We start from the raw sequence: 24,364 nt of genomic DNA, 5'->3' as shown, positions 1-24,364 counted from the left end.
ACATCCAAGATGTCCTCACCCCAGCTGGCTCCCACAGCAGCCTATGGAAATATACTAAAAATTGCTTTTGGCAGTTTTTCTTTGAGTATAATCTTTAAGAAGAGCAGAGTTTTTAAGAGGTAGCATCCTCTGAAGTCAAACCTTTCCAGCCTGGTGTGGGTCTGGTGTCCAGCACTGACCTGAGCCGTGCTCAGAGATGGTCACTGCAGCCAACCTGAAGGCCAGGGGTGGTGCCACACGGTCCTGGCTGGGTTTGGTCCTTTTGTGCTTCTGTGTTCACAGCTGCCACGGTGCAAGAGAAACACCCAGGCTGGGATTCCCCTCCCCCATGACAGAGCACGGTATCAGAGTTGAGAAAAGAGGAAGGAAGCTCAGAGAGGCAGCAGATCTCACAGAGCCATCGCCGCCGCCTGCTCGTCCTGGGGCCGGGGAGCTGCGGCGCTTCCGGGGCCTGCCTGGGTCACCGCTGGGCTCTGCACCCCCAGAGAGGGGCTCTCGGGGTGCCCATCCCTGGCAGCCTCTGGGAGTCACTGCCATGGCAAGGTGGCACAGGACAGAGAAGAGTGGCGTGGGTAAGTAGCTCAGGGAGCTGCCATTTGAGCAGTGTCTTGCTGCCTTCCGAGCAGGATGTGGGCAGGTGATGTCTCTGGTGTGATGGGTTAGCAGCAGGGAGTAACTGAAAGGGTCAAGTTTGTACAAAGTTTTGATCAGTCAAACAGAATGAAGTACACTGGAGTCAGCTTTCCACTTGGACAGCAATGCAGCTCTTCCCACCTCGGTGTGTTAGAAGCAGAGTGAATAATGAATGTGCTGGATAATGTGCAGCAGCCTGAAGTTATGGGGAACAAATGTAGGGAAAGGGGAATCCTACAGCTGCTTCTGCAAAATTGTCACTTATGGTCAGTGCTACAGAAAAAATCTGGGTCTGTGTTGGTAAGTTGTGCTTTTTGGAAGGAAAGTAATCTTAAAATGAATTATGTTAATTTGTGTGAAGGATGGAATTGCTGTTTTAAAAAAGCCTTAAACAAGTAGGGATCGAAGCTAAAGCACTTAAAAGATGCATGTTGCTACTTAGTTATTAATCTTCTAAATGCTTCTAAAAGAATTTTTTTTTATTTTAAGCAGGCCATAGTTTTTTGTGATATGCATTAAAAACCCAACTGGCTTCCTGAAATAAAATGCAACACCAAGAAATTAACAAGAAGAAAATAATGTGGTGTTCAATGTCCATGTCCAGCAGTAGCAGAACTGCAAAATGGAAGTTAGCCTGTTCTGGTGGCAGTTTACATGACAAAATAAAAGGTGTCAATTTTCTGTTTCAATTTTACAAATAGTAGAAAGCATATAATTTTTGCACTTGTAGTAGTCTCTGTGGTATTTGAAAGGTACAGCAAACCTCACATAGTAAAAAACCACCTTGTGAAATAGAATCTTTCAAAAACTGATGGCAGTCCAGCAATGTTTGTTTTCATGTCCAAAACAGTACAATTTACTCTAGAGTGGGTCACTGGGCAGAACTGACCCTGCAGTCCTGCTGCTATTTCCTTTCCCCTCTGCAGCTCCCCTGCTGCTCTCCCTGTGAGCAGAGCTGGGTGTAAGAGGCAACCTGGGCACCTGCAGTGTGCTGAGTGCTGCCCCTTGCTGGCCCCATGTCCTGGGCTAAAGAAAGGTTTTCCATGAAACACCTTCCAACACTCCTTCTGTTTGTATGCAAACATTGCAGTTGTAGTGGTGTCTGTGGTTTAGTGTGTCACAAATCAAAATAAGCAACAACCAAATGGACTTTCCACCAATATTAGAATAGCAATGTAAGTGGGCATATGTGTGGCTTAGGGTAGGTTTTCTTCAGTTAGAGCATTCTCTGTTTTTGCACAATTGCATGAATTTAATAGATGGATACAAATTCAATAACCTTTAGCTTATACCCAGAAGTTCCTTTTCTTAGCCAAACTGTTGGCTCACAGTTTATTTTGCTCTATCTTGGAAACCAAATGTATTTCATTATATATGCTTGTGAGAAAAAATGCACCCAGAATAATTAAAAAAATCAAACTAACCCAAACAAGCATGTACCACCATCGCTGGCTCTCCTGTCCAAGAACTTAAATAAATTTATGTTCTTAGAAATTTTTGGGAAAATAGTGTGGTTGCCAAATTTCAGGTAAATGAAACTCATGGAATGGTGAGGCCTGAACAAGGACTATTGAAAACTGTGGTCACAAATGAAGAGGGGTTTGAATTTACAATCCATAAGCATGCCTCCTGTGTCTGAGGGAAATAAGAAAAATGGGCAAACTGAGTCTTCTGAGTCATAAATTCTGTGAAAGTTGATGAGCTTTTGGAATATTTCACCCCAGAAGCTTTTTGAACTTATAGGGTGATTTTGTCTTCTGTGTTTTTGAAAATCTTTGGGTTTAAGTCTCTGATTACAAACCTCACATTGACTTTTCAAGTCTCTTTTTAGATGTGTGCCTGATGCCTTCAGTTTCTGCTGATGAGCAGAGTTTCAGTTTGAGAATATTGGGCCCATCTCGCTCTGGATGGGCAGAGCACACTGCAGGGTGGATCTGGAAGATCTCACCATCCCTTGCTCATGGTAGATCTCAGTCTGCTGTGCCCACCTTTCTTCTTTACTTAACTAGAAATGGAGTAGTCCAGGTAGCAGGTACTCAGCTTTGTACTAGGAAAGTACAATCCTGATTTTATATATGAAACCTGCTTTCAGTCTTGCAGCATTCCCAGCATAAGTGTGTTATTCCTATGGACAGGACAGGATGGAATACTCGTGGCAGGCTGGTGGCCTTGGGTGGCAGTTTCCTGATGGAAAGTCTTTGCCATCTGCTCAGAATTTGAGCAAAGTTACAGACTGGTGAAATGTTGGCATTCTAAACTCAAGAATCAGATTTACTTCTGTTCTGCTGAATCTGAAAACGAAGGTTTGTCCTTTTGAAGCAAAATTATGGGGAGGAGTGGGTGGCTTCTTTGAAGGTGTAGAAAAGCACATGTTCAGCCTGAGTACACAGGGCTGAGACTGGCATGTCTGATTTCATCTGCTGACATCCACTGAAATTATTCTACATCTCTGGAATCTGAATAGATTGAGGTGTAAGGGAGCAGAGCTTTGTTCAGGGCAGGTTTCCTCCATGAAATGCACCCTCTGAACCCCAGAACTGTCCCAGTTCCTCGGGAAGCAGCAAAAGCTGGGGAAATAATATTTTTATCCATGGTTCTTCATGAAAAGGAAAAATCACAGCTAAATACCCTGAAGAGTTCTAAGAAAAATGGCTGTGCTAGAATTTTATCTGAGAAGGTAAAGAGTCAGAGACAATATCTTTAGATGACTGGTGTGTTAAGAGTTTCCTGGTTCTTGTAATCCATCCTTGTTTATCGTGTTTAAGAAGGAAAATAAGTAGCTCAGGTCAGCTAAAGCCTCCATCAGGCCCCATGGGTGAACAAGGAAGGAAATCTGTATTCAGCTGTTTTCTCTCATTACCTGAGAAGTGCAGAGTTACCCCTTGAGCATGATTTGCAACAAATTAATCAGCTTCTGAACCCGCCCAGAGGTTTAGGACAAATTTCTGACCTGTCTTAGAGCTGTGCCATGTTCTGGACATCCAGACACACTTGCTCTGTGAGGTTTTAGGGGAGCATCCTTAACTTGGAATACTGGAACACATTTTTTCCAGGTTTCTTTCCAGAGGTCAAGAAATCCTGTTAGAACTGTGTAATATTTTCACCTGGGGTTTATCTGTCTCCTTGCTGAATAATTTCACCCTGTTCTCATGGGAAGAAAATGGTAACAGAGCACCAAGAACTGTTCTTTTATGGGTACTTGGCTACTCATAAAAGTGAAGTTGCATACTTGAAAAATAGGGTGCTTACTGAGCCTATTAATTAGGAATTGTTTGAATATACAGAACACATCATGAGTTATTGCATCAGAATCATACCAAATTGTCCTTCTGTTGTGGTAAAGTGAAATTAGAAGCTGGTTCAGCAATAACTTAAAAAATTTTTATTCAAATTCTGTATAAGAGTGGAAAAGAAGCCAAGGAAAACAACTTGTAACATGGCTTGTGACAGAAAGGTGAGTCTCAAATGAAACTGTGTAATGCTTGTATTGTTATTAAGATCAGAACAGGGAGTGCACGTGATAAGAAATGGCTTCAGTGTTGCAGGCTGTGGGATTTTCCACCCTCACCGTTCCCATCTCACAGGTTAACCATGTAAATAGCAAGAGAATGGGGCTTTAACAGTGAGGAAATGTAGCTTATTGAGGGGTTCTGTTCCCTTGGATATTGTGACTCTTCTGAAGTGTTTTGTGTGTGAAAACTCCCTAACAAGGTCCACAGTATGAGGGGGTTTGTTTTGTTTTGTTTTGTTTTCTGCTGGCCATTTTCTATTTTGAGGAGGGCATGTAATTTAAATTAGGGCAGGTGAACTGTTCTCTGTCTCCACAGCCATGGGGGCAGGAGAGCACTCACATATTTATCTGGTGAGGAGAATGAGTTTCAGACCCAGCAGCTCTGGCTGCAGTGGGTGGGAGGGAGCTCAGTGGAAACAGAGGGATTTCCCTCAGTTTGTCCTGCTGGGATGGACACTGGTAGATGTCTTTGCTGGCACAAAACCCCCAGAAGTGCTGAGGGTGCCTGCAGCACGTTGTGTTTGGCTGGGCAGGAAAGGATCCTTTGGGCATGGACTCCTCATGGACATGATGGGAACTGCTCCCACCCCTGGGGGACAATTCAGAGCCACTGGGCTGGAGCAGGGCTCACTTTGGAAGGCTGGCTGTGCCAGCACTCTGAGCTGGCATTTGTGGGGTGCTGGCCTCCAGCTCTGCTTCCCAGGGAGCTGAGAATCCCCGGGGTTTGCACTGGGCTGTTTGTTTGATTTTGTTTGTTTGCTGAGCTCTGTGTGTGCCACCAAATCACCACAGAGGTTGTGGTGAGCTCTGGAGATGGTTTTCCTTCTTTGTCCATTCAGGGGAAAATCTTCCAACTGTGTTGGCAGTGAGCTGTAAAGTCCCTGTTTAGGAGCACTGCTGCAGAATTGGAGTTTCTGGGCATTCTCTGTGCCCTCCTGGGGGATTCCTGCAGCACCTGTGTGCAGACCCACTGCTGCTGGGGACACCTCAGCCTGGGGCTGGGGAGGGCAGCTGCCACCCAGGTCTTCCCTCCAATCTTGCTGCCATGACTTCAGCAGCTCCTGAGGTCCCCAGCTGCTGTTGGGATTTGGAGTGACCCTCAAGCAGGTCTCCTCTGGGCCTGGAGGGTGCTGACTCATTTTGTATTTATGGTTGGGATGCAAGATGCCAGGCAGAGGAGTAGTAGGAGAGGTCTTCAGAGTGAAGGGGCTTTTATCTGAAAGGGCTTTTATTTCTACTCACTGAAGAGTTGATTTTTAAAAAAGCCAACAACCCATTGTGAGTGTCCCACCAAAAAAACTTCAGTTCCTCATGGGGTTTTCATATACTGATTTTGAAGAGAATAATGAGTTAAATCTGTTTGTGCACACAACACCCTGAGGATCTTGTAAAGAGAGGGGAGGAAAGGGAACCCTGCTTTTGTCTGGTGAGCTCTGAGGTGACACTCACAAACACATTGCCCCGTTTGTAAGGGAAATTACATCATTTACACCTAACAGGAAACACAATCACTGGATAGAATAGTCAAAGTCTCTTTCACATCTAATAACTAAAAGAAAAGCAGGTGTGATGATCAATCTGTCTGGTGCTGTAGATAAGACCTATGGATGCAGTTGCTGGTGTTGGGTTATTTGTTACATTTTTTCCAAGGTCGTTTGGGATGTGGTTTCTCATAAAATGTGCAGCTAGGTCTATAGCCCAAACCTTTGCACAGGGATTTTTTAAACTCATCCTCCCAAACAATCCAAGTTCTACAGTAAGATATCTCTTGTTAAGTTTCCACTTACTCATTTAGAAATCTCTAAGCTGATACAGCCACTTCCTTTGCCAGTTTGTTACTGCACCTTTCAATACATTCAGGGCTATTAATGAAGTTTTAAAAGAGCAAAACTGAAATGCAGTGTAAATAAATGACTCAGTCATTTGCATCCATATTTTGAGACAGCTACAACTAAGTGGAGCAGTGCCTATTTTGAAATCCAAAGTATTTACTGGTCAACAGCAATCTTGATCTCTCTCCATGGGCTTTTCAGGCAGATAGGATAAGAGCAGGGGAATGCCCCCACATCCCCCACCTCCCCAACAGGGAAATGCATCCTGAAGTGTCATAACAACTTTGCAGGGTTGTTTGCCACCCTCCACTTCTGGAATAAAGACCAGTCAGAATAGAATTACACATGTACTGCACCACATAAACTCAATTTTGTGTTGGGCTAAGGCAGTTCTGAGAAAGTGTTTTCAACATTCTTTTGAATAAATGGCTGAATCTGAGCAGCAGAGTCTCACTTCAAAGTTATATTTCTTTTATTCCTCCCCATATGTTGAATGTTTCAAGCCTTGCTCTCCTCTCTCAGGAGAAGGAGCTGCTGAGAACTTCTTTATGTCAGAAAAACCCCAAAAATTTATTCTTAGTTCAGTAAGCCTCCTCAATCTGAAATTCCTTCTAATTTCTGTTCCAGAAAGATAACAGATAAAATGATGGCAAAAGAAACAAGACACATATTTTATGGAATACTTGTAAAGTGAAGAGGATGAATCTATTTACACTCCCACTTCAGGCATTTCCCTGGAAGGCAATTTATTTTGAGACTTTAATAATTTAAGTAAAATAAGTAAAATGTTTAAATAAAATGTATAATTATACATGTTGGACTAGCAAAGATAAATATCCTGCTTTAGAAACCTGGAGAGGGGAGCAAAAGGAATGCAGGGAGATGCTGAAGGTAAACTCTGCTTTATAGATCATCTTTCCCTCATCCAAATCCTTCAGGTGTGGCTGCTGGGTGTGGCTGGCTGGGGGCCCTGCTGGGCTCTGCTGCCCAACACCTTTCCTGCACACCTGGGTCACCTTCAGCAGCTGTTCCCACCTGCCCACCTGGATTGGGCTTTCAGCTGTTTGTATTTCAGTCACTTTCCCTCTGGGACTGCAGCTTCAATCATCTCTCCTGCTGTAAAGCTGTTATAGAATTTTTTTACCAAGCCTGTGAAGAAAAAAGCCTGCAGAGGCATGGTTACCATAGGAGCCCACATCCTGTAGCCCTGGAACATGAGTGGTGAAGAGCTCATTTTCTTGAGTTCTCTCTGAAATGCTGATGTTTCTTAACCACATGTAGATAAGTTTCTGATTAGAACACTTTCACAATCCACTTCTCCTGTGTTCCTCTCAGAGTCATACAGAGAATACAGAAAATTATGAACCTTGGTTCTCTTTCCATATGAAACACAGTTTCATGTGAAGTTAAAGCATCTAAACCCAGGAAAGAATTCAGTAAATTCAGTTTTCACAGGCATCTCTGTGACCTTTCATTCCAGTGTAGCAATAAATTTCTATAAACTGTGTGCTTAAATCCTTGGGCCAGTAGATAAACAATTCCCCAGCACTGTGCCTGTGTATTTATCAAAGACCTCATCTAAACAGGGCTCCTAAATCCTGTGCACAGCAGTGCTGATCAATAGCTGGTGTCCCTGATCTTGCTGAGTTTTCTGGGGGGTTCTTTTGCTTGGTTTTTCTTTCAGCACTGGTCCCTTTCACCACCTCTCCATTCTCATGAAGAAAGAGATTATTTAATGCTGACAAATGGAGCTCCTTGATGGAATTATAGTTCTGTTTGTCTAGCCTGGTGTATTGATCCCAGTGTCCAAACCTCAATAACCATGTGTGGGTCTCAGTTTCACTGTGCTCTGTGGCTGCATTGAAAAATGATGTTTTCATCTTTAATTTTCCAGCCATATACAATTTCAAAGGCACAGGGGTCCCACAGCTGTCTCTACAGATTGGTGATGTGGTCCATATCCTGGAGTCCTGTGAAGGTAAGTCATATTTTCCATTTCTTTGTGAATAACCTAATCCTTTCACCTCACAGCAGTTCCCTGTATTGCATCAGTAGCTTTCTAATGCCCTTACTTTTAGTGGTGTGGTGAATTTTGAGGAAGAACCTAACCTTTTCTGAAGAGCCAAAATTAGACATGTTACAGTTCATGTGGTTTTTAGGGATGCCTTTAGCAAATGAGGAAGTCATCAAGGTGAATGTAGAGTTGGTGAAGTTTCTGCCAGTTTGTGATACACCTCAGGGAAGTCACATAAAATTTGATCTAAGATTTAAAGAAGTACACTTTTAGCCTCTAAACTAAATATTTGTTGCTAGGAGATATTGAGCACCCCCATCATCCTGTTGTACAATGAGGAAACCCAGTTAAAGAAATCTGAGTGTCAGCATGATAGAAACTGTTCTGAAAGCCATCCTGAATATTGAACATGTTAAGCAGCAGAAGTCCATGATGGACAAGCACAAGTTGTGCATGATGGACAGTCAATACCTCCCAATCCCACTGATTCTCTGTGAGTCTGACAGAGCTGCTGAGGTTCCCATTAGTATAAAACAAGGACAGTGGAGTTATTATTACTAACTCAGCAGTTAGCTATCTGCAAATGGCACTGCAAGGGTGATTTATTTTCTATTTCACCACATCAGGAGTTTTTTAAAAAAATACAAATTGCTTAAAGCTTTGAAAAATATGTTGTAAAATTATCTTCTTCACCCCACTTCTGTTGATAGAAGTGTGTCTTACTGGCTGCAGTTGTGTTAGAGAGGCCCATGGCTGCATGGCACCGTGTCAGAGGCAGCTCAGTGCTGAGACACCTGGCGTGGTGTGGGCACGGGGCTGCAAAGACTTTGGGGCTGTTTGAACCCAGCCTGTTCCACCACACAGAGCTCTAGGTTGTTTTGTCAGGAAACAACCAAGGATTTGAGGGAGGAGCCCCTGAAAAACCATGTTTACAATGTAGTGGAGCACAAAAACATAATTGTTTCTCTCCTGTTTGTAAGATTAATTCAATACCTTTAATTATCAGTGAAAACATCAGTGTCAGTCTGAAGGCAACAGAGTCACAATGATTCGTGTCCTCTCATAAAAAAAGTAATTCTTCAAGCCTCCATTCTAAACATTTTGGCCAAGAACAAAACACAGACACAAACTAGGAACCTCCTCATCCCTGTGTTGTCTGTTAATTGCAGAAATAGCATTTCAGGCTTCAGGTTCCTGGGGTCCCTTTGTTGTCAGCCCATCCTCGTGAGTGGAGTGCTGATCTTATGGGGTTATTTTTTATCTAAAAGTATTTCCTGACTCCTCTGCCCTTGATATGCTCTGTCCTTCTTTATGAAATATGTTTGTCAATGGGAATCCTTCTCATTATTGGAGTGAAGTTCATTTTTTATCAGATATCTCCAGAATATGCTGCCTGCTGCAGCTGGTGAGTAAGCAGCAGTGACAGGATTCTTCCTGTGCTCCTTTTATGCCTTGTTTAGTTGGTTTTGAATGCACAAAATTTATGCACAGAACACATATGTGCTGTCACAGCAAATGGGATGAAACCAATTTTACACACTTGGTTGTAAATTTGGTCTATGTGCAAATAATTCATTTTTAGCAGTAAGATGGAATTTTATTGTTGATAAAACACTGAGGGAAAATAATCCCACTGCAGAAAAACCTAAAAAAAATCTGTCCTGAGTCTTTCTTTGACGTCAGCAATCATCCTGTCACTTTTAGCATTGCCTTTCTGACTGTGCTGTTTGGCATTTGGGATTTATTTTTATTCTTTTATGCCTTGCTTGTGTGACTGCAATACCTGTGAGAGAAAGGGTGATAGCAAAGAGATCACTGCTGCTCATGAAGTTACGATTAGAAAATGTCTGCTTTTGGTCCTAAGTTCTTTCTGTGGATGAAAAATGTAGTGTTCAAAAGAGTTAAACATTGTTGCTGTGCAGGTGATTTTTCATGACGGGGTCTGTGCACAGTGGGTGCAGCCCCTGATCTTATTTAGCAAGGCTGAACTCTGCTTTTTGTGGTTTTTGTAGTTTACAGAGACTGAATGTGGAATAGATGGAAGAAAGCCTGAATGAATTTTTAACTTGCCCCTGCTGCAGCTCTGCACTCCTGCCTTTCAGAAGGGTTTTCTAGTTACCAATGCAGCACGAGCCCAATAATGGCCCTGAGGTTTCTTGACATCCCAATTTGCATTTACACCAAGAAGCTGCTTATTATGGTTGTGTCCAAAAGCCATAGTTTCTCATGGCACAAAAATGACTTAACCTGATCACATTGAAGGAAATTGGATCTGTAACAACCATGTGCTGCACTGGATTAATGCTGGGCCTGGAACATGGGCTCCCCAGGACCATGGGGGTCATGGCTAATATGGATATTTCAGGGTGTGCACACATCACTTTGCCAAACAAATATCTTATTTTACCTTTTATTGGGAGCATGGGGTGTTAAATTCTGTGCAAGGCTTGAAAGCAGACAGTACAATCATATTTGATAATATGCAAGTCATGTTCGGTGTAATCCCTGCTACTCACCTGAAGCTCTGTATGTGTTTGAATTAGCTATTCTTTTTAAGAAATAACATGCTAAGTATTTTTTATGTGAAATAAACCCCATGACTTTATTGTGGGCTTTGTAATGCATGGGTGTTTTGTCATACCAAGTGATTTTTCTTCCTTTTAGATTGGTACAGGGGTTACCTAGTGAGGTACAAAGGAGCAGAGGTAAGATCACATTGTCCTTTCCTATGAGACTGTTCTGAAGGGGGCAGCCCATGGAGGGGGTTTTTGAAATTTCTGCCTAGATAGTCCTGATCTCTCTGTTCTGATCTCTCAAGTCAGCTCTTTCCACTCTTTCCTTTCAAGATGAGTAAAATGATCAGCATTCATCCTGGACAGTGTTGGTAAATAGAAGTGAGGGCTGGGAAAAGCAGATCAATGAAGAAGAAATGACTGTGCCTTCAGGTTAACAACTGTTGAAGCCACCATTTCCATTGAATTTTGACTCAATTTGCTGCTAGATGTGCTTGTTTCTGTACTTTTTCCAAGGATTCCTTAGGTTACAAACAGTATAAACAACTTTTATAAGGCTTAAGTTCTTAAATATCTCTAAGGTACAAAAATCATGTTAGTTTTTCTAAAGTCAGTACTCTCAGACCTGAAAATGGAAAGTCACAGAGGAAAAGTTTTTACCTTGGTATGATGACTCCAGGGTCAAGTAGCAAGAAAATTACTTCTAGTTTCAACTGCACTTTTCTAGAAGAAAAGCATTTTTTTTTTATTTTATTCTTGGTATAAGATTTTCTAGGGAGCAGCAATGCAAATGTATTAAAAGACTACACCTGTATTTTAATTACTTTGACATTTGTTTTGACTGAAAATCTTACAACCATTCATTCTACATAACATTTCTATTTTTATAGATTAAAATTTAGCCTAAAAATAAAAAGGGAAAGTATTTACCAGCACTAACCCACTTCCTTTTAACTAATTCTTAATTAGTTCCTAATATTGCTAAAGGGCTTCAATATCATCATGCACAACATGCTTTAAGAAGTATTATTAATTTCATGTACTAAGATATCAGTAAAATTACCATTGCTGGGCTCCTCTTCTTTCACTTTACTTCTTCATGGACTTTTTTGAACTTTAATCTTAATGAAAAAGAAGTGGAAGTGATAAGACACAATTGTGTTTTGATTAAGATCAGTGCTTAAAAGAAAATGGTTCTAAAAGCTGCAATCTGATTCAGGGAAGGCTTTGTAAAGTAGCACATGAGGTGTTGAATTATTGTGGTGCTTGAAGTACCAAATGTGAGTTATTGAAGAGAGAATCCAGGAAGGATCTCATGAATTACCCAGGTGAGATTTGCCAGTTCAGGGGAGGATTCTCATGGACAGAGGGACTGTCAAACTTTCCTTTAGGGTGACTTGAGACATTTCAGCTTTTGTAGAGCAAGGACAATCACATTAGAACTTCTGGTCTGGTGGCCATTTGTTTTCTACAGAGGTCAGTTAAAATAGATGTGAGATGATGCACAGACACAATGTTTCTTTACTGAATTTAAATTGTATTTAATTAAATTGCTTAATTGTTAATTAAGCTGTTTTCTAGAATGGAAAATGGTGTTACTTAGGAAGAAAGATGCCTATGCCCTCTACATTTGAAGAGAAATTAAAAACTTCAATTATTTGTCTGTCAAGTAGAAATCACCCATCTGAACAGAAAGCTAAATAACCAGGAGTTACTTTGGGTATTACAGTTTGTCATTACAGTTTATGTTCACAGCCATGGTTGTCACCTAAATATTTTTGGAGAATAACTGTGGATTTATAATTTTTTCTCCTTCATCAGGGAATATTTCCTAAATCTTTCATCCACATCAAGGAAGGTGCTGCTGAAAAGAAAAGGTATTGAATTTATCTGTTTTATTACATTATTGAACTTGTCTGCTAAAGAATGAGTTTCAAGGCATTTCTGTACTTCACCCACAGTGAGTATGAGATACACCCTTGAAACCAGACACTCTTTTGATCTTTCCTTCTCTTTCCTAGACATACAGAAAATGTCATACCTGCTGAGATTCCCCTCGTCCAAGAAGTTACCACAACTCTCTGGGAATGGGGAAGCATCTGGAAGCAGCTCTATGTGGTAGGATATTTTACATGCTGTTTGTTACCTCCTAGTCCTACTTATGCACACTGGGGCCTTGTTCAAATTAATGTCTCTTCCTACATTCAGGGCAGGGTCTGGGTGCATTTAAGAAATTGCTTTCTCACCACTTAGATTTTCTTCAGTGTCTTTAAATGCCTAGTGGCTTTAAATCCAGTCCAGCCATCAGCCTTGAACTGGACCATGTTGGTGGTCTCTCCCAGCCTGGATGGTTCTGTAAAGGGAAAGCTGACATTGCTGGGGACTGGTGTAACTTCGTACCTATTTGTATCCTGTGCATGATAAATCCTTCATAACTTTGATTTGTAGCATTGAAAAGTTTCCAGATAGGAGAATAAAAGCTAACTGGGATGCATTTGGAAAAGATTCATGGTGCTCATGGACTGCTAGAACAGAAGTTGTTCAAGGGTTGCTGGGTGCAAGTAGCCATTAACAATTGGCAATTTCAAGAATTATGCTGACTGCTCCAGGACCCCAGCCACTGGATTTTTCTTTATCTCTGTTGGCATTTCTGAAAAATGCCACTTTTTAGTCTTCTTGATTAGGCCAGCAATGCAAACCCTACTTCATTTTCAGTGAATGACACTAGAACTGCTTTAGTCACTTCTGTGCATTCTCTCCTTCATCTCTTAAATGCATTAATACCACACTCAAGTGCTGTTGTTCCCATCAGTGTCTCATAGAGAAGTTAATAGGTTTTGTAATGTTTTCTCTTGATGAGAATTTGTTCAAGAGTTTTAAAACAACACAGTTAATACAATAAACATCATAATAAAACACAAATAACATAATTCCTTATCCTGATACCAAATTTCATGTTATTTCTTTATGATCCTGTGGGATATTCTGTCCTTAAGAATTTGTGGGCTAAGACATCATTATTTTGCCTGCTTCTTGTTCCTGCTATCATTTAGCACTAAATATGACATGTAGCCTTTAGTTTCCAATGTTTCACTTCAGCTTGCAGCCTGAAGCTCACTGATGGTTTTTCCTCTCTCAGACTAACAAGAAAGCCAGGTTCCAGCAGGTGCAGTCCATGATGTGTGACTTGATGGAGTGGCGGTCACAGCTTCTGTCTGGGACTTTGCCAAAAGATGAGCTCAAAGAACTCAAGCAGAAAGTCACATCCAAAATTGACTATGGTAACAAGTAAGTGGCCTGCTCTGCTTCTGGAAAGCATAAAAGCACAGCACCAAAGAGATAATGATGAATTTTTCATGTTTACATGTTGGAATTCAAAAGTGTAGTTCATATAGAATCTTCCTGTTCAGGCTTCTCCCTGTAACTCCTGTGCTGATAGTGGATACCCTGATGAGGCTTTTCATAGACAAATGCTTTTTCAAAATATTGATATGTTTCTTCATTATAAATACATGAGCCTGTGAATGGGGAAGATTTGAGGTTAGATAACCAGCCTCTATGTACATATATCACCAGCATACTTGGGGTCCAAAACTTGTCCATCTGTCACAAACATGGCCTATGTGCAGTAAGTGACCCTCAGAAGTGGTGCTGGCAAACTGCACTAAGTGTGCAAAGAAACACATCCACACCCAATCCACTAGGGAATTTCCAGGCAGAACTGGTTCTGGTCATAGAAGTGAAACTACCAGGGACAGAATAGTTATTTGACAAAGTGTCTTGTCTGCTTCTCACAAATAAAAAGTCACTGCAACACAACATGCTTTTTAGCAAAACTTTTGGGGTTGTGTGAGGTTAATGGTGTCCCACCATCTGATGAGGTGTGGGGAGAGAGAGCTTGGTAAGAAATCTTCACAGTACTGTTTTTACAGGCATTAGCATCTGCTTACAAACTGTGATTTGCTGTTTTAAGTGACTGTGGTTGTTGTGGCCTGAAGGCCTCTGTGCAGCTGAAAGTCTACAATTACCTGTGGCTGCACATAAAAATGACCACAAGGTGTTACAAAGTTCTGAACTTGTTCACTGTGATCTGTATGCAAATTTGTTATAATATTCATACAGAGCACACTGTGAAATACACATATTCTACTGCACTGTGTGGAGCTGAATGCTCACTCAAAAATAGAATTTACTTTGAAGTTCTCCAATCAAAGAAGCCCAGCTGTGATTAAGACAACATTAAAATTCATTTGCTTTCAGATTTCTGTTTTGTCAGTCTTACATTCTTTCTGTATTATGAGACAGTGAAGTGCTTCCTTTGGAAGACTAAGGGTGAAGGGGATGTTTGAAATGATTTGGATTGCAAGCTGCAAAGTGTTTGTAAGCTCCTGAAAGTGTGGGGCTGAGTTGTGTGGTGTGAAGGGAACTTGCCAAAGTGTGGAGAAGGATTAGAGGGAAAATGACAGTGGGGGCTGAGGGGTCGTTGTGGGAGAGGGAGAAAGAGTGGCAGGAAAAAAGGCACAATTAGAGTGAGAGCAGGGCAGAAGAGAGCAGAGTTAAGTTTTGGGACAGAAAGGATGAGGGGGCAACATAAAAGCAGAAGGTAACAGGAAGACCCTGAACATCTTGATTGCAAACACTGGGTGTTAAAAGCTAAAAGCTGTGAAGAGTGCTAGAAGTCATTGAACAGGGTGGATCTGTTTTATGTGAGAGGCATTTCAATGCTCTGGTCACATTTCTAAAACTTCCTAACTATTGGACAGCAGCTTAAAAAATCATGGGGTATAGTTAAATTTTTCTTCATTAAATGCTGTTGCATGTATTTACATTTTATAACTTTAAATCTTTAAGTGTCTCCTTGTTTTTTACATTTCTAAGCTTTCTCTCTTTGGAAGGAAATAACCCTCCCTTTTTTATTTTCACAGAGTACTTGAGCTTGACCTGATAGTTAGAGATGAGGATGGAAATATCTTGGATCCAGATAAAACCAGTGTTATCAGCCTGTTTCATGCACATGAAGAAGCAACTAATAAAATCACTGAGAGAATTAAGGAGGAAATGGTAGGGATGGCTGGCTAAACTTGATGCTTCCTTTGCTAAAATCCCAACAAGGGTTGAAGGATGGAACCATAAAAGTTGGTGGAAACTTTTTCCCCTGACTTAAGAGCAGATCCACAGTCTTGTGTTATAAATATGACTAAGCCTCAAATTGAATTTGTGCACTGGGCTGTGAGCTGGGCTCAAAGCTCATATCTAAAGCTGGTTCTGAATCCATTCTTGAGCTCCTATATTGAAATATGTCTCCACTCCATCCCTGGACTACTCAATAGTCTGAATTGCACAGGGAACAGTCACACACTTGGAGCTCAGGCTGCAAAGCAGCACTGCCCACAACTTCTTTTCAGAAGCTCTTGTGACTACACTGGTTGTTTGCTAAGTGTTCCTGCTGACTGGTTAGTCTGATGGAGCTGAAGAATTAAAGCTCACTGAAGAGGAACTAGGGTGAATTCAGCATAATCTTCTGGACACCAGAAGTTCATGTGCCAAAGCAAAGCTGACAAGTGCATGAATTAAATCTTTTTAAATGCAAAGCAGGTGACTACACTTCCTTGACCTTTTGCAATATTAAACCTCTGCAAGGATTTGTAAGCCTCTTTGGTTCTTTTCTCTATTTATGAGAAAGTGAACTGTAAAAAGGCAAGTAAATCACTAAAGAGAAAACAGTTGGTTTGTCATGACACTTCAATAACACCCATGACAAATCACTGGAAAGCACCTTGTAATTAACTGACAATATAAGGAAAATGAAACTTGGGAGTCTGTGATAGACTGTGGTGACTTATTTTTAAAACAGAGACAAGCAATGGGTTTAGAAGTGTTAAGAAGATGCTTCTTGATGGTTAAGATGAGAGGTAAGAATTCAGGAGCCTATTTTTGAGTCAGTGAACCTGCTCAGCTGTGTCCTGATCTCAGCATATTATTTATCTCCTCTTCAAAGACACTGGCTTCCTTTTGCTACTGCTCTAGCACACTGCAACCCCTCTGTGATGTGGATCATAGGCCTTCTGCTGCAGCCTACTGTGTTCAAAAATAAATTCCTTCAGGCTTGTAGGCTTGTCTCTGTGCTGACATCTTGATACTTGCTCCTTTCTTTAAGAGTGGGGGGAATATTTCCCTCTTTTCATCATTGCCTACTGGCTGGAGAACTGGCCTAAGACATGGGAGTCATAGAATAGCTCAAGGTGGAAGAGAATTATGGTAATTACTGAGTCCAACTCCCTGCTCTCCTTTTCAATTTTAACTATTACATCTACCTAAATGTAAAACTGCTTGTAGTATAGCAGCATTTTAATTTCTGGGTTATTATTAACTGGTTTTCCTCCTCCTGATTAGTCCAAGGACCAGCCAGATTATGCATCGTACTCCCGACTGTCTTCATTCCCCACCCACAGCCTGTATGTGTTTGTGAGGAATTTTGTCTGCAGAATTGGAGAGGATGCAGAGCTCTTTATGTCCCTATATGACCCCCAGAAGTCAACAATTATAAGGTAAAGTTTCCTCCTCTGACTGCAGTAGAGCAGCAAATGGAACTGGCCAAAATGAACTAAAATAATTGTCAGTGTGCTGTAATAATATAATAATGCAAGGAATATGTAAATAAAAGAATTGAAACCAAAAGTAAAGTGAAGGGTGGACAGATCTTGTTGCTGTCTGCCACTAAAGAATTCTAAGTTTCTAAATATTTTCATAGGTAATTCCTGGATCAAACATTTCAGAAGTTTGGAAAAGACTGAGCCCTTTTCAAGTTTTAGAGATTGTTCTAGATGGGAAATATTGTGGTGTTTGGAGTAGAGTGCTGAAGGGGAAGAGTGGAAAAAGAATTAAATTTATAAATTTCTGGGTAGATTAAGATTCTGTTGAGTATTTTCATCAAAAATGTTATGATGATGGTAAAGTTGCCTCAAAAAAAAGGTGTTCATTTGTGTTATGTTCAAGTTACCCTTTTAAAACTTACTGTTGATACTTGTATAGTGTTTTTCTTGTCTTTTCAGTCTGGTCTTAGATTTGAATCATCACCACAGACTGTCTGTTATGCAACTTCTGTATTGTGTAAAGGGAGACTTTTTCAATCCCTTGACAGTGAGCTATTTATCTTCCAAACAGTGAGAACTACTTGGTGAGATGGGGGAGTCGAGGCTTTCCAAAGGAAATTGATATGCTCAACAATCTTAAAGTGGTGTTCACAGTAAGTGTTTTCCAGTTTACTGCCCTTTGTATTTGCCAATGAAATTCTCTTCTCTGTGGTCACTGTTAGATCTCATAAAGAATGATCAAGATGAAGAAGGAAGCAGAGGAAATCCCAGAAACAGAGCAAGGTGACAAGTCACTAAGTTCTTCAGGGCAGTGACAAAGGCCACTGAAGCATTCTTCAGATCACTTTGCTGCTTCATTAATTTCTTGATGACTTGATTTATTTAGTTTTTTCTGCTGTATCTCTTGATTGTTATTATTATCTCTATTTATCTTACCTTATATTTTTTTCAAACTTTAAACTGTCAGTTTTTTCATCCTTTTGATGTGCTCAGATTTTTTCATTTGTTGAGTTTTTGGGGGTTTGTTTGGTTTGGGGGTCTTTTGTTTACTTTTTTCTTTTTTTCCCAGTGATTACTAAGATTCAGTTTATTGCTGCAGGTCCTGTTTCGATTTCACAACTTGCTTTTTACCCAAGTAACACCATGGTTCTTTTTTGTTTGTATCTTAGGATCTTGGAAATAAAGACCTTAGCAGAGACAAAATTTATTTAGTTTGCCAGATAGTGCGAGTGGGCAAGATGGACCTGAGGGACAGCAACTCCAAGAAATACACACAAGGGCTCCGGCGGCCCTTCGGCGTGGCAGGTACTGCTGTCTCCTGTGCCGTGGCTGAACCAGGAGATCAGTGATTTTTGCAGCCCTGGACTATTAAAGTCCCTACCAAGACATGTCAGAATACCCACCAGTTCTATCCATTGGTTTCTGTTCTTTTTGAAGTCTGTAAAGACTGCACCTACACTGATGTTTTAGTTCAAGTCCAAAATCTGCTTTTGAATTTCATTTCCTAATTATTCATAGAGTGCCAAGCTGTGGGAGTGAAAGCACAAAACCAATTTAATAACAGATTCCCTTGCAGATGAAATAAAGTCAGGGCTTCTGTCCCCAAAGCTCTAATACTTGTACTCCCAAGTTAGTCTGAGTTCTCCCTCTCTCTCCACAGCAGCATATTTGTAGTGAGGGCTTTGCTCAAAACACTCTGCCCCACAAACCCAACCCTGCTGCTGAAAAATCCACATTTACCTTGAGGCACAATGTTCACAGATAAGAGAAGCTATTCTGAAATGCTCTTCTATGTTCTGATGAATTTTCTTTTATTCTTCTAGTCATGGATATTACAGATATCATAAAAGGAAAATCTGAAAGTGATGAAGAGAAGCAGCATTTCATTCCCTTTCATCCGTAAGAGTGTCACAGATATCTGTTTTATATGTGAAAGAAAATATTTATTTATCTATCTCTGTTCCTGTAACAATCTGTGAAATGCTTAAAGAATAAGAAATTTTTGCTTTTACAATTTTATGTTGTAATAGTGCTAATTATTTAGGTATGAGTTTAAATGGCATTTAAGGCTCACAGAGGTACCACAGCACATTAAATTGAAGAATAATTCCATGAATGTGCTCCTTCAGACAGCTGGTACCATGTCTGATTTCACAAATCCAAGTCAAATAGTTACAAGTGAGATTTACAAGCAAGGATAACTACTATTTTATAAGCTTGGTTCTGTTTAGAACTTGGGAAAAATCAAAAAACTAAAAACTGTGTTTCCTTTAAAAAGTAATAGAATTATCATATACTATCTTCAGAAGAAATGCCAGAGCAGCTGCCTAAAAATTTGATGCTCACAGATCAAATGCAGAGATACCAGTGGAAATACTGGAAATAACTCTGTGTGTCCTACATAGCACTGCTGCTTTGTACTATGGAGAGTAAATTTAATTCTGATAGACCAGGTATGACACACTGGTTTATTTTTTCACTTTTTTCTAATTTGAGGATTTGTTTCTAAATTCAAAAGCAGCTGATAAAAATTCCAAGTTCATTTATCTGGCTGTTTGTCAGGGAAAGTGGACTGGGCTGGAGTGGCACATTGGTGAGTGCACTCACATTGTCACTGTCACAAAACACCATTCTTGGTGGCTGGCTGAATCTTTCTCACTTCAGTGCACACACAACTGAATGTGAGTGGGCTGCAACTTCAGTGAGAGATAATAAAAATACCAAATATATCACAATCAGGAATACTGCAAAGACTGAGGCTGTTAGTCTCTTATGTTCTAAATGGTGTCTGATATATTTAGCACTCAATTCCTGAGCAGCCATTGCTGTTTCTCTTGCAGGGTAGTGGCAGAGAATGACTTTTTGCACAGTCTCCTAAGCAAAACCACTGCATCAAAAGGAGACAGTGGTGGACAAGGTAAAGTACATTTTTATTATTTTCTTTTAAGTAACACGGTGTTCTCGTGAAACTTCATTTTATGTTGGAGCTGGAGTACCACCATGGAGGCGGGTCAGCTTTGAAGCTGGAATTGAGGAACCATGAGTTTGTTAAAGAATCTTAGGGGCTACTTAAATTAGTAGTGACAGTTTTGCATTATAGAGCTTTTACTTTCATCTGCAGGAAGTGGGAAAGCAAGTTCTTATCTGTGTTTTGGTGGGTAGAAGAGACAATCATCTGAAGAGAGATTTAATTTTTTTTCCCTACTAAAAATGTAATTTTTTTTCTTTTTTTTGCACTTCATAGGTCTGTGGGTAACAGTGAAAATGCTGGTTGGAGACGTGACTCAGACTAGAAAGGATTACCCCCACCTCGTAGACAGAACCACGGTTGTTGCTCGAAAGCTGGGATTCCCTGAAATAATCATGCCAGGTAGGAGGTGCTTTGTTCTCTGATAGGAAGGGATTTCTTCTCATTCCTTATGTTAGTAAGCATCAGCTGCTGCCTTACTGGTTGCTGTAATGGCTAACTCAGAGGATCTTTAGAATTCACTCATGTTTTGTTCCCGTATTATTTCACTATTATATAAAATAGGGAAATCCTTGGAAAGTAGCTTCTAATACTTAAACAGGAAAAATAAAATCCAGACAGTGAGGGATAAACCTCTCTCCTTGTGCATAACTTGTAGGTTATGGTGGAGGTTGCTTGAATTTTAAATGAACCTTGGTTTTTTTTTAAAGTTATTGCTGTCCTTTAATAATAGCAAACAAAACAATGTGAAGTATCTTGATTTCATTCGTATATATGACAAGATTTTTTCAATCAAAATCACTCACTGTCTGCCAGGCTCCTTTTCAAAAAACAAGCAACAAAATCCTCCCCCATCCCAACTCGAGTAAAATCTCAATCCTTTTAAAAATCATAAGAATTCATTCAGAGGAGAGAATTAAAATATGAAGCTCCCTCCAGAGAGAGAAGTAGATATTTGGGGGAAATTCCTGATGGGAATTATAAGGTAGAGCTTCTTCTTCCTCTGAGGAACCAGCCAAAATTAACTAAAATAATTGCCTAAGTGCTGTAATAATATAATAATGCAAAGAATATGTAAATAAAAGGATTGAAACCAAAGCAAAGCGTGGACAGATCTTGTTGCTGTCTGCTACTAAAGAATTCTAAGTTTCCAAATATTTTCATAGGTAATTCCTGGGTTGAAAATTTCAGAAGTTTGGAAAAGCCTGAGCCCATTTCAAGTTTTAGAGATTGTTCTAGATGGGCAATATTGTGGTTTAAAGTTTGCCACATCACCAGCAGGTGTCGGGGCAGGACGAGAATTGCATCGAGTCACTCCGAGCTCCCATTTGCTTCTCCTCACATCCTAGTTTTGCCTTAGCAAAGATAAAGAACTGAAAATTTAGGTTCAGATGGAGAATACTTAAATTTTTATCTATTTCACAGCAAGTAGTGAGGTACTCGTGTGCAGTTCAGCTGATCCTATGCTCTCAGAGCATTTTAATTGTTTTCTAACCTTTCAATTTCTCTTTTAGGAGACATTAGAAATGACATCTATATTACATTGCTGTATGGAGATTTTGATAAATACAATAAAACAACTCAGAGAAATGTGGAAGTGATCATGTGTGTCTGTGATGAAGAGGGAAAAGTGTTGCCAGTAAGTTTTCTTTTTTTCTCTGCAATGAGGGGAATAGGAACATGAGCTGAATTTTTGATGTAAGTCTTAACTTACACATTTAATAAAACACCACTATTCAAAAACTTAATTTCCTTGTGTCATCCTGTGACATATTTTGACAAATAAGCTTTATGATTTTTAAAAAATTAAAATCTGTTAAAGCCCTCTAAAAGTCTTGCATAAAAATGTAACAAGGAATAACATTGAATGACCTATTTTAGCTGTGCCAAGGAACAAGTGCTGATTCTGACAATTACTGCATTCTTACTCTAGGGTTTTTCTTGAGGAAATTCCCTGAGGAATGCAATTTGCACACTGAAATGTTAGAAGTACCATTTCTGCTCCATAACAAATGCTTGATTTGTGCCAGGAAGTCTGTGTCACTGTCACTGAATTAAGTACATGGCAAAGAATGAAATTAGTGACAACAATTACATATGCAACATAAATATTTACAGTGTCTTTTTGCTTGTCTGTTCCCATTTTGAAGATCCTTTGTCTTTTCCTTAGGGTTTATCATCAGTTTGGCATTCAGGGGGATTTCTGACCTGTCATTTCTGAGTTTATAGGGATCATGAGGGTGAAATCATAAAGACATTCTTGAGATAAAATAAAGATGGAGTAGAACACTGTGGTTCATGACTTGTTTATGAATTGCAACTAACTGCTTAAAATGTAAGTTGAAAGCTTGAGTAAAGAAAATTCTAATCCCACATCATGTTTAAGGTCCACACAACAAACTGTAAGCCCTGATTACACAACACTGCCTGTACCCATGACAGCACTTGACCATGACTTGCAGGCACAGAAGTTAACTCTATTCTGTATTCTGTCTAATCACATATAAACAAAAATTTTCCTTAGAGAAATAAACCTATTACCATGCATTAAATCTTGTATTCCAATATTATGCATGCTCAGTTCTGCAGATAGAGAATTTCTGCAAATCTTTGGAGAAAGTGAATTTGTCTCATTGTCTTTGAGATGAAATGTCATGAAAGATGAAAATGCTTTCTGTGGGTAATATACCTTAATGGATATATTTAAGCAACAATTTTGAGGAGGTAATTGAAATGCTGTTGAATGCAAGCAATAGCAAAAGTGACTGGTTTTTCCTTTTAGCCTGTAAAGATACCCCAAACCAAGAGACTTTCAAACCCATGAATTTGTATCAATGTTTCTCGTAACAGGAATGTGTTTACTACAGAGGAAACTGGTTGGTTCTGTTCAGGTATCAAACTAGTTCCAGTTGCAGTTGCAGAGCTAGCCCTTGATTTACTGTTACAAGGACTTTTGTTCCAAGTGAATGTCACAGAGGTGACAAACAAGTAGGTGCATAAACCTTGAAAAATCTCTGCTTAGGGAGATGAGACATTGCTTTCTGCAGTTAAATCCCTCTGACCAGACCATACAGATCATGTTCAGGTACCAGCATCACAGCCTTCTGCTCACAGGGCATCCTGGTGTTTGAAGCAGACTTTTAAGGTTCACTGGATATTTTCAGGATTATTGCACCTTTGCAGCAGTTAGTGCAGCCTGGATTGGATTAGTTGAATCTGTGCCTTCAGCAGAGAATTTAATGTTTGCTTCCTTTAGGGACTTTGGTTTCATGTCTGGCAGGTATCAGGATCTTGGTGCCTCCCTGGCCAGCAGTAGCTTTTACTCTGCATGTACAGCTCAGCTGCAGGCAGCCAGAGCAGACAGATGCAGGCCAAGTCATCACAGACTCACTAAGGAAAACCACAAGTTTTGAAGCTGATCAGATCTTTCACTTGGCTCTGTCCCATTTCAGATAGTTGTAAAGAATGGGAAATTCTAATTGTTTATTGTTGGTGCCTCTACAACATCCAGTTTGGAAGTCACCTCTGGTGTGTGGCCTAGAACTTCTGAGACTATGCTGGAAGAAAGTATTTAAAAATAAATGGAGACATAAACAGAATAATGAAGCTAGATTTTTAATTTTTTTCATTTTGTATGTCTTCTACTAATTGAGATGACATGTTGGTTACTTAAATTCATCAGATGGAGAAATCAAGTCGATTTTATGTTCTTCACAGATCTCCTAGAGCCCACTGTGTATGACTCCTGTAAAATGCACTTAGACTGGCTGTACCCATAGACTGTGGTCATTGTTTATTTCCATTGTGTTCAGAGGCTTGGAGAATGCAGTGTCTTCATGTTAGTGCTTCCCCTCTGTTGGTGCTGTCACTATTATTTACCTTTGGGTGCTGCCATACCCAAATCAGCCCCGCCATGAGGGGAGTGCGGCCCGTGAGGGGAGGCTGCGGCCGGGCCGGGAACTCCCAGCTCGGCACTCAGGGCAGGCTCTCTGGGGACTTTCTGGTCTTGCTCAAGTTAATTAACCCAAAACTGCTCCAAAATGTACCCAGATGAGTGAGGCACTAAGCAGTGTTTGTTCCCTCCTTTTGTAAGAATGCCGTGTGCCTGGGAGCCGGGGACAAACCCGTGAGCGAGTACAGATCAGTTGTTTACTACCAGGTCAAGCAGCCGCGATGGATGGAGACACTGAAGGTATGGCTTGGAAACTTCCCACTTTATTTTTTTGTTTCTTAATGCCTCTCACAGACAGGTTGTACAGCATCAGCTTCCTCCAAAAATCATCTTGTCCCTGACTACAGC

The 24,364-nt window shown here is 40.3% G+C and overlaps 1 protein-coding gene across 1 annotated transcript in view; it reads left to right on the top strand.

Moving 5' to 3' along the window:
- Window positions 1-387: 387 nt before the first annotated feature.
- The window catches only part of DOCK2 (dedicator of cytokinesis 2), a 160,046-nt gene continuing 136,069 nt past the window's right edge, over window positions 388-24,364 (top strand). The window contains exons 1-15 of the mRNA XM_009091333.4: window positions 388-572; window positions 7,871-7,954; window positions 10,655-10,695; window positions 12,325-12,380; window positions 12,525-12,621; window positions 13,643-13,791; window positions 15,429-15,564; window positions 16,897-17,051; window positions 17,668-17,749; window positions 18,266-18,401; window positions 18,920-18,995; window positions 19,937-20,013; window positions 20,341-20,466; window positions 21,579-21,703; window positions 24,158-24,256. Of these exons, the coding sequence (XP_009089581.2) occupies window positions 536-572; window positions 7,871-7,954; window positions 10,655-10,695; window positions 12,325-12,380; window positions 12,525-12,621; window positions 13,643-13,791; window positions 15,429-15,564; window positions 16,897-17,051; window positions 17,668-17,749; window positions 18,266-18,401; window positions 18,920-18,995; window positions 19,937-20,013; window positions 20,341-20,466; window positions 21,579-21,703; window positions 24,158-24,256 (1,476 nt within the window). The 5' untranslated portion in view covers window positions 388-535. The remainder of the gene's footprint in view (window positions 573-7,870; window positions 7,955-10,654; window positions 10,696-12,324; window positions 12,381-12,524; window positions 12,622-13,642; window positions 13,792-15,428; window positions 15,565-16,896; window positions 17,052-17,667; window positions 17,750-18,265; window positions 18,402-18,919; window positions 18,996-19,936; window positions 20,014-20,340; window positions 20,467-21,578; window positions 21,704-24,157; window positions 24,257-24,364) is intronic.

The sequence above is a fragment of the Serinus canaria genome, chromosome 13 (genome assembly GCF_022539315.1).
Source record: "Serinus canaria isolate serCan28SL12 chromosome 13, serCan2020, whole genome shotgun sequence".
In the NCBI taxonomy this organism is placed as follows: domain Eukaryota; kingdom Metazoa; phylum Chordata; class Aves; order Passeriformes; family Fringillidae; genus Serinus; species Serinus canaria.
Note: the sequence above shows the minus strand (reverse complement) of the source record. Positions and strands in the feature narration are given on the sequence as shown.